The 12,980-nt window shown below is 32.6% G+C and overlaps 1 protein-coding gene across 3 annotated transcripts in view; it reads left to right on the top strand.

The window, feature by feature from the left end:
- Nucleotides 1-12,980, top strand: part of LOC114328560 (dipeptidyl peptidase 9) — a 149,918-nt gene that overhangs the window by 114,931 nt on the left and 22,007 nt on the right. The window contains exons 8-9 of one of the 3 annotated variants that reach the window (XM_050651678.1): nt 2,963-3,155; nt 4,906-5,127. In XM_050651678.1, coding sequence (XP_050507635.1) covers nt 2,963-3,155; nt 4,906-5,110 — 398 coding nt within the window. In that variant the 3' untranslated portion in view covers nt 5,111-5,127. Of the gene's footprint in view, nt 1-2,962; nt 3,156-4,905; nt 6,422-12,980 lie in introns of those variants that run through there. The other 2 variants (XM_028277433.2, XM_050651679.1) reach the window with 2 other exon arrangements.

Here is a 12,980-nt window from a genome sequence, read left to right on the forward strand (position 1 = left end):
ACGTAAAATCCTCAGCCATATTTATTTATAAAGTAAAAATAATATATTGGTTAAAATGTCTAAAAAATAGTATAAAATACACTAAGTAATTACACGTTTTCTTAATGTTGTTCTGAAGCTATTTCCTTGTGGCATTTTTATAATTACGTATTTTTTATGGGAAATAAGCCACAATTTTACTAAAAAATGAATTTATTAACGTTTCGAAGCCCAAATCGGGTTTCGTTGTCAAAATACAAAATACTATTAAAATAAACAAACATGTTGTTGCTAAGTAAAAAAATTCTTCTATAATTTATTTAATCTGACTCATTTATATTGGCAATTCAGACGTATATTATACATTTTAAAGTAGAAGACTTTAAAATGATATCGCCAATATTTATGAGTTCCGTTCCTGGGACGACTTTACTAAAAGATAGTTCATTCGATTACATGAAATCAATCCCAACTCAAGAATATCCGTCGCAAAAAAATCATAGCATGTGATCTGTCTTTAAAAAGACAACCAAATGCAACGATGACAGTAAAATTCTCGCGTTAGAGATTCCATAGTAAATCACGAGGGAAAACCAGGAAAAAACCTCGTGATACTATCCCGACATCGTAAGTATTTGGTCTTACATTTAATCTACCTTCAAGAAAACTAATACCAAATTCTGACTTTAATATGTTTAAATTATAAATAATATTAATATTACATAGATATACAATAAGTAATACTAAAATATAAAATTTGTACTAACTCGATATGTTATTGACTTACTAATCGTGGTATTTTCTTTCTATTGACTTCCTCTTTCAGTATGGGTAACCACATCGTACTGCATTCTACCGAGGAATTTGCGACACAATTGGTTTCATTTAGCATAATTAGAGCCGCTTCTTTGATTTTTCTCTTTTTACTATCTGATTCTTTCAGGACTATACTTGAATCTCTCCACTGAACTCTATGCTCATTATCCCATGCGTGTTGACATATTTGAGATCTATCAAATTCTCTATTTTTAATATAAGATTAATGTTCACTTATTCTAACGTTTAATGGTCTTGATGTTTCACCTAAATAAAATTGTTCGCATTCACAAGGTATTCTATAAATGCAATTCTTTGTTCTTTCTTGTTCATTGTTAGGTTTAGTTTTAGATAGAATAGATCTCAATGTGTTTGTTGTTTTGAATGTTGTTGAAATGTTGAATTTATTTCCTATCGTTTTAAGTTTCTCGGATAGTCCTTTTATATATGGTATTGTTATTTTCCTCGTATTATTTCTTGTGAATGTTGTAGGATCCCGTTCTAAGTTGTTCTTTTGTATTTTGACAACGAAACCCGATTTGGGCTTCGAAACGTTAATAAATTCATTTTTTAGTAAAATTGTGGCTTATTTCCCATAAAAAATACGTAAGTAAAAAATATCTTTTTATAATACCACGTTTTTATTATTTATATTTATATACTTAAACTGCACCTGAGACAAGAACTTTTAATTTTAATAAAATATTTATTTTTGAGAATTTTTTATGTAAACAAACTGGCGAGGCCATTTTAAATATTCAGTAGCGGTTACAAATGGAATAGAAATATAAGTGAATAGAAAATTTACATGACATAGAAAGTAACGTCATCTATTGAGAAAACTAGTAGCGCCATCTTTTGAGAAAAGTGAGAGTTCATTTTACCATATAAAATTTAAAATGGCTTAAAATTCCAAATAAAACGGAATGTATCCACGTAAAAGCTGTTGAATATTGCATTGTCATCGAGTCACAGCATAGAAAACGCAACAGCAGTGACACTAGAAGGCGGGAAAAGTTCGCGCACTATTACTGCGCAGATCGCCGGCCATTTTTCGCGTAGTACCAGACAGTGTAGAAAATCGACAGTGTTGCCGGTGTGTACATAATTATCAGATTTACTTAACTTTTATGAGATTCTAATAATAATAATATATATTTTTTAACATAATTTTATACGTATGCCTGTGGGAATTATGTCAATAATTGGGACATAACACAAAATATTGACGATGAATGGCGATTGCATTGTAATCTTTTGCAGAAATTCCAGAAAATATTCAAAAAGAATCTCTTACGGGTAATAAAGTTAGTGCAATAACTGATACTGCAGCAATGCAGAAATAAAAAAATCACGTTTTCTTAAATATCTTTGTCTGTCGACGTTTAAATGCGATCTGTGAGCAAATATTAAATTAGTGTTAGCAAAAGTGAAGGAGTAAAAGAATGTTACTCCTTTCAAACAGACAAAAAATGTTAAATTATTTTAATCGCATAAAGTCTTCATTTTCACAAGATGAGGATGAGGAAATTTTATTCGAAAGCGTTCCAGGTGTAGTTTTATTATAGTATAATATATTACATATAATTTTGTCAAAGTATTTTTGAATTAACAAGTTGAATAAAATAGCTTTTTTCTTAATGTATTTTTATTACCCTTAGAAACTACCAAGATCAAAAATTTTAACATAATTTTTGGCAAAATCTGATCATTTTAGCAGTGGCTTAATATAATTTCATATAGTGACATCGGCAACACTGATGAACGAACACATCACATCACCACTGAGATGTACTACGCGAAAAATGGCGACTCTGTACTTTTCAACTTCAAAGGCGGCATCGGGGAGTGTCCTTGCTGGTCTAGTTTATTATGCTGTGATCGAGTTCTGAGCTATTCAGAAAATTTCAGATCTCTAGCTAGTCAGGAAGTATGTTTAAAATCGATTACAAGATTTTACCCGGAGAAAGTGACAAATAGACAGCCAAAGAACAGGCGAAGTATATAAAAACGTGGTAATAAATCTAATAATTGATTTAATATGCAGATAATGTTAAACAATAAAATAATTAAAAATAAAGCAATGTTTTATTTTTAATTATATTATTTTATCTTTACAAATAATGTATTTGTCATACTAAATAATCGATTAAACTTTTACATTTAGGTGGATATCTAAGTTTAATGGGCCTAATAAGTTATCCAGAAATATTCAAAATAGCAATAGCCGGAGCGCCGGTAACGAATTGGAGTTTATACGATACGGGATATACGGAGCGATACATGGATCTTCCCGAATTTAATCACGATGGTTATCATAGTGGGAACGTACTCAACTATATTAATAAATTTCCAGAAGAGTAAGTATAGATTGCATAAATGTATATATTTCATTAATTATGTCTTCCACACTAGATGTTTTATTTAACGACCATTCCGGAGAAGTTCATCTTTAAAATGATTGTTAGAGTTTTTCACTTTCACATAATTAATGAGATAATGAGATAATAAAATAATAGAATAAGATGTGATAAAGCAGCGGTATCACGGTATCGCGGTATCAGCGGATTCACATGGTAATCATCATTTCTCAGTTAGTCGCATATCTTGCCCCCACATTTCTCCATTCTGTGCTGCTTCTCATGCGCTATTCCATCTGATTAGTAGTAATCGTATTTGGTTTGTTTTATATTCTCTTCTTCTTCTTCTTCTTCTTTTTATTTTATATAGGCAGTACTGCCCGTTTTTCTTCAACGGTGCCTTTCATTCTGCCCCTAAGTTGTCATTCCATCTTTTCCTTGGGCGTCCTATACTTCTTCTGCCTAACGGTGGCTCGTCCCTGGCTATTCTTACTATCCTTGATTCAGACATCCTGGTTATGTGTTCATTCCACCAGGCTATATCTCTTAAACGAATAGAGATTTTAAAATGGGACAAAACTGGTCTATTCCATTTGAAGGTTACAGGGGAAAAAGGAGGAATGTCAGAAATTTTCATTTTTGTTTTAATAATTCATTAGATAGGTTATATTTTGTACTTTGCTATACGTAAATAACAGTGGTTAAAAATGTGTTGTGTCATGAGATAACACGAATAATAAGATACCTATAGAGGAGAAGAAGGGGCTATGTCAGTTGTGAGTCACGCAGAAATAAGTTAAAACGCTTTTATTGTTACACATTGTTTTCGTGTGTAACCACAGAGTAAACATACTAAACACATGATTTAAAAAAATTACGTTATAAAACAAAACATTTCATTAACTTTGTTAACATTTTAGTCTTATAACTTTGAAAATGCTCTCCTGAAAAATTCAACAAAACTGACATTCCTCCTTTTTCCCCTGTACCCTTCATTTGTAATACACATTATTATGGCGTAGAAAAAATCATCCCCTAAATATTCATCCCTTAGTTACAACCCCTAAATTTAATTTTTTAATAGCACCCTGTATATTTTTTATAGTTTTGGGTGTGGTCTTTTATCGTCTATTCAACAGATTTTTTAACAATAAAATGGGTTTGTAAATCTACAAGAAAATATCAGTTTATTTTTGTTAATTATGTGTCCCAGACTAATTTATCCAGGCTATATTTCTTAACAGAATAAAGATTGTTTAATGAGACAAAAACTGATCTATTCCATTTGTAATACACTTTAATATGGCGAAGAAAAAAATCATCTCCTAAATATTCATCTCTTAGTTACAACCCCTAACTTTAATCTTTTTAATAGCACCCTGTACATTTTTTATAGTTTTAATCTATTGTGTTTTACATCTTTGCGTTGTTCTGCCGGTTATTAGCGCGCTCATCACTGTATATGTCTATCGTTAAGCTATTTATTGGATTTGAATACGGGGAAAGATAAGAATTGAAAATAAGGGAAAGATTAAACAGAATATTTAGTTGATAAAAGATTTGAGCGCCCACTACTAAATAAACTGAAAGAAAACTAATAAAACCAAACCGAAAATTAACAAAATAATAAAATCAAAAGAAATTGGAATGAAATAAATATTTAAATAAAAATAACAAACATATGACGTTATAACGTTATCATTTGAGACTTTATCTTAATATTTGTTTTACAATATTTTTTGTTTCGCAGGGAAAATCGACTTTTAATTATCCACGGTCTAATAGACGAGAACGTCCACTTCTACCACACTACCCAGCTAATCAACAGCCTAATAAAAGCCGGAAAACCCTATCAGCTTCAAATATACCCCAACGAAAGGCATTCGCTGCGACATTTAGATGCTAGTAAACATTACGAAACTACTTTGCTGTCTTTTCTACAAAACCATTTGTAGATGTAGAAAAAAATTAGGTTTGGAACAAATGTCAGTTATTTTAAACATATTGCATACACTGCTCCAAGAAATTCACGCCCCATTACGCCACGTTAGTCGTGCCGCCACGCTGATATTTTTGAAAAGTTGACCTACACCGATCGGTTTAATGGATAAAATTATTTGATATGTAATTTAGTATGCTAAAAATTCTAACAAACAAGGGGTGCCCGATATAATTTTGTACAGACTATAATTAATTAATAATCAAAAAATTACTTTTTTGTAAATAAAAAAAATCGACGCGAACAGATATTATTTTAGATTTTTTGGATCATTCGAAACAAAATAGGTCTTTTGTAATTTTTCTCTTAAATTGATCGTTTTTAAGCTATAAACGAGTTAAAACTGAAAAAAAAAAGAATGACAGATGACGATTTTCAAGCCTCAAAATCATGAGTAAAAAATATCATTTTTGAAATTATGAAGTACCTAAATTCAAGCTAAAACCTTATTATATCAGTTCTTAAGTATTTTGGACTTACTTCATTTTAAAACAATGTTTTTTAGTTGTTTGCGGCCCGATCGCCCGTCTTCTCATAAGGAACCTTCATCATTATCAATTAAAAAATTATAAAAAATGTATAAACATTTTCAATTTCTTTGCAACACGAAAATGCAGCAGCTGCATAATACTCTGGTTAAATCGGAGAGTGCAGGAAGAGTCTATACCGGTTTCGGAGGTCTTTCCCCCTCATCAGTAGTCCCATATCCTCTTCTCTCCGATTTCTCCACGTATCTTTGGGCCCTTCCGAATTGCAAAGAAAGAAATGTCACGGATGAACTAGAGCCATCTACCGAAAAACAAAGTAAGTTAGCAATCGAAGTAGCATAGAAAACGACAATAAATATCGTCTCCATACCACCAGATTGACAACAGGTGGAATACTTTCTTTGGTTACACCTCCTGAGATTTTCAAAATTTATAAATCAAACAGGATGCCGAGGAAATTAAGATGAGAGAATTTTAAATAATTCACAACTGATCTGCTCAGCGTGGTAAAAGTTCCAACAAGAAAGATTCCTCAATACTCCGACAAAAGAGTAAATGAATTAAAAATGTATAAACATTTTCAATTTCTTTGCAACACGAAAATGCATCAGCTGCATAATACTCTGGTTAAATTGGAGAGTGCAGGAAGAGTCTACACCGTTTCGGAGGTCTTTTCCCCCTCATCAGTAGTCCCATATCCTCTTCTCTCCGATTTCTCCACGTATCATAAGTGGATGATACGTGGAGGAAGGGCCCAAAGTATGATATGTGGAGAAATCGGAGAGAAGAGGATATGGGACTACTGATGAGGGGGAAAAGACCTCCGAAACCGGTATAGACTCTTCCTGCACTCTCCGATTTATACAGAGTATTATGCAGCTGCTGCATTTTCGTGTTGCAAAGAAATTGAAAATGTTTATACATTTTTAATTCATTTACTCTTTTGTGGGAGTATTGAGGAAGCTTTCTTGTTGGAACTTTTACCACGCTGAGCAGATGAGTTGTGAATTATTTAAAATTCTCTCATCTTAATTTCCTCGGCATCCTGTTTGATTTATAAATTTTGAAAATCTCGGGAGGTTGTAACCAAAGAAAGTATTCCACCCGTTGTCAATCTGGTGGTATGGAGGGTTTACTGTAAAGAGACCGAAATCATTAGACCGAAAGCAGTAGACCGAACTCATTAGACCGAAAAGCACTTTACCGAAACATCACTAGACCGAACAGCAGAAGACCGAAAAGCAGTTATTTTTACTTGTCGCAGCAAAAGAGATAAGACTAATGTAATTACAACTAAATGTTATTTGAATGGTTATTATAAACAGTTAAAATGGTGTTAACATCAGTCTACCCTTAATTTATTTTTACCTTCACTAATTTGTTCAACGGATGAAAATTATTTCACATCAGACTGTACAGAGTAACAATTTACACAGTCTATATATAAAATAATACAAAAAAATACAATAAACAAAAAGACAGATATACAAAATGTTAGCATAATTTACTGCAAACTTTTTAAATTTATTTACCATTTCGGTCTAATGCTGTTCGGTCTAGTGAGGTTTCGGTAAAATGCTTTTCGGTCTAATGAGTTCGGTCTACTGCTTTCGGTCTAATGATTTCGGTCTAATTGTCGTGTACCGGTATGGAGACGATATTTAATGTCGTTTTCTGTGCTTCTTCGATTGATAATTTACTTTGTAAAAAATATATTTTAGAATAAAATATGGCAAAATTTTTTATGGGGACCTGATGGAAAAAGGTTTAAACTTCAATTTAGGTACTTGATGATTACAAAAATAATTGTTTTTGAGCCTTGAAAATCGTCATTTTTCGTTTTTTTTTTTAGTTTTAAATTGTTTATAACTCGAAAATGATCAATTTAAGAGAAAATTACAAAAGACGTTTTTTGTTTCAAATGATCCAAAAAATCGAAAATAATATCTGCCGTGGCCAAAAAATTTATAAAAAAAAGTCATTTTTTAATTATTACGTAATAATTAATTATAGCCAGAACAATAGACATTTTCAGGAGCTTTTAGAACTAGAAAAATAAGGTTTCTGAAGAAAAGCCGTAATTTTATTAATATTTATAATATGTTCTTTTCGGGATAGTTGTCGACTAATAATAAATCTGAAACGTTTCTGAGGTATTTAAAACCAAAGCACGAAGAGCAGCAGAAATTCGGTCTTTTACAATTATTAAGATGCACATGGCACATAACCTAAAAAATGACAGTGTGACGTCATGGCAATGTGGCGTGCAGAAAAACACGAAGAAGTGAATGAATTTACAAAAGTAACTATTATAATGAATTTCTTCTTACGTTCAAGAAAACGTATAAAGGGCTTAGCCGGGTAAGATGATGAAAAGTGCCCCCAACTCGATTCGAATTCCATATAGGTCAATGTTTAGCATATGTAGTGAAATTCACTTTCTGAAATTTTAGCCCCCTAGGTGGTCATGTGACCCACCTAGAGCCTAATTAGGGTTTTTATGTTTTTATTTTTTATCTCAGCCGCATCGAGAACTAGCGAAAAACTTTAGATAAAAAAGTTGTAAGATTTAAAAAGTTATGTCCGAAAAAATTTTTTTCTTTAATTTTTGGCGGGAAATTTAAATTTTAGAATGATTTTAAAATTTTTAATGAGTATAAAAAAGTAACTAAGACATTCGTTTTCACGAAAAAAATATATAACGTGTATTTTTGCATAATATTTTACCCTGAATTTTTTCAAATTTTTAAAATTGGTGAAACGCACCTTTAAAAATAAAAAACCGCATTTTTCCGTTTTTTTTTTCGTTTTTGATTCAATTTTATAAATTTTTTTCAAAAAAGGTAACACCATCACTAGAAAAGGTAAAAAACTGAAAAATAATTGGGGTTTGTTTAATAAAAATTTTTTGTAATGCCATCCTTTTTCATTATACAGGGCGTTGAAGAAAACAAAATTTTACACATTTTTTACGATTTTGCCGAAACTACTGGCAACATTGTAATAAAATTTGGCGAGATTTAAGAGGTAGTTGTTGTGCATTTTTTGACATACAATTAAGAATTTTATATTTGTCATTGGCGCGCATAGGGGTAATGGTCTTAACTTTTTAAAGAAAAAAGATAGTACGCCACTGACACATTTCAAATTAACAATCGTTTTTAAATTCTTTTTTCAATTTGTGACAAAAAATCTATCTTCCTATTTTTTCATACGACGCACCATTTTTATTCAAAAAATAAAACATCTTAACCCTTACAAAGTATTCGAACTTCTAGCAGTTTCTACATCTACACTAGGTTCGCTTTTGAGATGCAATAGAAATAAACAAACCAAGACACGTCAAATGCCACTAGGAGCATACCCGAATCATAATTTACAATTTATATACATTGTAAATCACAAATCATGATTTCCAAAGTTTATAATTGTAAATTATGATTCGGGAGTGCTCCTAGTAGCATTTAACGTGCCTTGGTTTGTTTATTTCTACTGCATGTTGAAAGCGAACCTAGTACCTACATAAACTCGTACATCCATTAAGTATAAAAACTAATTCGAATACTTTGGAAGCGTTAAGATATTTTATTTTTTACAGCAAAACGGCGCGTCGTATGAAAAAATGAGAAGATAGTTTTTTTATCGCAAATTGAACGAGGAATTCAAAAATGATTGTTAATTTGAAATATGTCAGTGGCGTACTATCTTTTTTCTTTGAAAAGTTCAGACCATTACCCCTAGGCGCGCCAATGATGAATATCAAATCCTTAATTGTATGTCAAAACATGCACAATAACTACCTCTTAAAACCCGCTTAAAAAAAAGTTTTATTACAATGTTGCCAGTAGTTTCGGCAAAATCGTAAAAAATGTGTAAAATTTTGTTTTCTTCAACGCCCTGTATCTTGAAAATGGATGGCGTTACAAAAAATTTTTATTAAGCAAACCCCAATTATTTTTCAGTATTTTACCTATTCTAGTGACGGTGTTACCTTCTTTGAAAAACATGTATAAAATTGTATCAAAAAACGAAAAAAAAACGAAAAAATGCGGTTTTTTATTTTTAAAGGTGCGTTTCACCAATTTTAAAAATTTGAAAAAATTCAGGGTGAAACATTATGCAAAAATACACGTTATATATTTTTTTCGTGAAAACGAATGTCTTGGTTATTTTTTTATACTTATTTAAAATTTTAAAATCGTTCTAAAATTTAAATTTCCCGCCAAAAATTAAAAAAAAAATTTCGGCCAGAACTTTTTAAAGCTTACAACTTTTTTATTTAAAGTTTTTCGCTAGTTCTCGATGCGGCTGAGATAAAAAATAAAAACATAAAAACCCTAATTAGGCTCTAGGTGGGTCACATGACCACCTAGGGGGCTAAAAACTTCAGAAAGTTAGTTTCACTATATATGCTAAACGGTGACCTATATGGAATTCGAATCGAGTTGGGGGCACTTTTCATCATCTTACCCGGCTAGGCCCTTTAAGTTGAAGAAAAAGATTTAGAATTGTGGTGAAAATAATTTTTTACGAAATTTTATACGAACATTTTTCAGTCGTAGAATATGTGTTTGGCCAACTTTTTGATGTTTTCGGGAAGCATATTTCCTTCTTGCGTTTCGTTCAATTGATTTTAACATGAGTCTTTTATTGTGTTGTCATTTTATTTATCTCCCTCCCCTGACCACCTTTTAAATTGCATATTCGATTCTTATTTTGTATAACCAGCAATTACTATTGGTAATTATTTTGATGTAATAAGTTGTTTTTGTAGTACAAAATAGCTGAGACCATCTGCTACAGCCGCCGCAATATTTAAATAATCATCTTATTTCTATTATTTTACCCTTAACTGGTTCTTTCATTGATTTATTAAATTGTCGATTGAGCTCTGGTTTGTACCAGTGGGTCCACATTTTATGGACTGTGAAGAAACTGCGCAGAAATTTCTTAGGATTGCGCGTAAACAGCGTTAAATACTGCCCTGAAGTGGTCTCACTATTGCGCTTGTTTGGTTTGAACAAACTCGGCACCAATCACGCAGACATCTTTCTCTTGCCCAAAATTCCACGCAGGATATGACCCACGGGGGCCCGGACAAATAATCTCCGGACAAATAATCCCGGACAAAAATCCCCTCAAATTACCCCAGGACAAAAAGTCCCCGGACAAAAAATCCCCGGACAGAAAATCCCCGGACAAATAATCCCCGGACAAAAAATCCCCACAAAATATCCCGGACAAATAATCCCCACAAATGTTGTTGGACAAAATACCCCCACAAAAAATCACCAAGAAATTTTTGCTGCCGAATAGTTCTCTAAAAGTTTTCCCAAAATTTTGACTTTTGACTTTGGAAACTTTTAGAAAACTATAAAAGTAAAAGATGGTTTTGCTGAAGCTAGGACAAATAATCCCCGGACAAATAATCCCGGACAAAAAATCCCCACAAATTATCCCTGGACAAAAAATCCCCACAAAAAATCCCGGACAAATAATTTCCACAAATTTTTTTGGACAAAATATCCCCACAAAAAATCCCGGATAAAAAATCTCGAAGAAATATTTGCTGTCGAATAGTTGTCTAAAATTTTAACAAATTTCGAATTCCAATTCCATGCTGAAAACTTTATTTGTGTTATATTTTTGCTAACTTAATTTGTTTATACATACATGACAAAAAAGTGCGAGTTTTTCAAAAATGGTGGAAAATATGGGGAATGAGATAAGGCCCCGTTTTCATGTCAGGCGCTTAACGCGCATTTTGATAACGCACGATTACAACTACATACATTTTACTTGAGACCGTTCACATGCCAACGCGTGCCTTAATGACCTAAAACGCGCGTTAGCATGTGAACGGTCTTCACTAAAATGTATGTAGTTGTAATCGCGCGTTAAGTGCCTGACATGAAAACGGGGCCTTAGCTCATTCCCCATATTTTCCACGATTTTTGAAAAAACACACTCTTTTGTCATGTAAAATTTGAAGTTTTCAGCATGGAATTGGAATTCGAAATTTGTTAAAATTTCGGGAAAACTTTTAGATACCTAACTATTCGGCAGCAAATGTTTCTTGGGGATTTTTTGTCCGGGATTTTTTGTGCGGGTGTGTTTTGTCCAAAAAAAATTGTAGGGATTATTTGTCCGGGATTTTTTGTGGGGATTTTTTTGTCCGGGATTTTTTGTCCGGGGATTTTTTGTCCGGGATTATGTGTCCGGACCCCCTTTTGCTTGTTTTCGATTTTAGAGAACTATTCGGCAGCAAATATTTCTTGGGGATTTTTTTTCCGTGATTTTTTTTGGGCATGTTTTGTCCAAAAAAAATTGTGGGGATTATTTGTCCAGGATTTTTTATCCGGGGATTTTTTTGTCCGAGGGTTTTTGTCCAGGGGCAAATTTGTGGGGATTTTTTATCCGGGATTACTTGTCCTAGCTTCGACCCACGCGGTCTTTTGAGATATCTACTGTGCCAATTATCTCGCGGACCTTCAATCGGCCGTCTGTCAGTAGAAGATCGTAGATTTTTATCATGTTTATCCTCCCTCGTAGCCGTTTTTGGGTCACCCGTGTGTGGCTCATCAGAAACAGACGTGCGAGCACGTTGAAACTAGTTAAACCAATTTTTGAAGGTCGTCATCGAAGCAGAAGAGTTACCGTATACAGCATCCAAGCTATCTTTCATTTCACTGAGCGATTTCCTTCCAGACCTTGCTCTTTTTCCATTTTTCGAAAATCGGCGGATAGCAATTTCTTCTGCGATAGTGGTGCCATCGAGCGGTGAGGTTAGATACTTATTGGATTGCCCTCTGCCCAAACCAATCCAAAGTGAAAACATCGATCAGTTCAAAAATATATTTATATATTTTTATTAAATATATTTGCTGTTGGTAATATATTGTAAGAAGCATTTTTTTTTGTGTTTCCTCTATACATATATCTTTATTAAACACACATAAACAGAAAGTTGTTGAAACAACGACGAAAACTGTTGGACGCTCGGACAAAAGCAAAGTTTGTGTGAAAGCGTTCATATCGCCCAAGGAGGAAGAAGGACTTAGTGAAAAGTAATTTCAATCGCAAACTGAGGTTGAAAGTTTCGATATATAACAAAAGGTTATATGGTAGTAAACATTCTAAGTTGTGATCTTGTATGTGGGTTTTAATTTAATATTTTAACTGCGGAGGTCTTCTATGATTGTGTACTATTCCATCATATATCTTTATATCATTCAGTATATCGATGCATTTGAAATACCGACCGTTTTTCCTGTGTTGTCCTCTTTATATAATACCGTTACTGTAATTTCAAACTGTAGCAATAATACTATTGTTTAA

This window comes from Diabrotica virgifera, chromosome 5, assembly GCF_917563875.1.
Source record: "Diabrotica virgifera virgifera chromosome 5, PGI_DIABVI_V3a".
In the NCBI taxonomy this organism is placed as follows: domain Eukaryota; kingdom Metazoa; phylum Arthropoda; class Insecta; order Coleoptera; family Chrysomelidae; genus Diabrotica; species Diabrotica virgifera.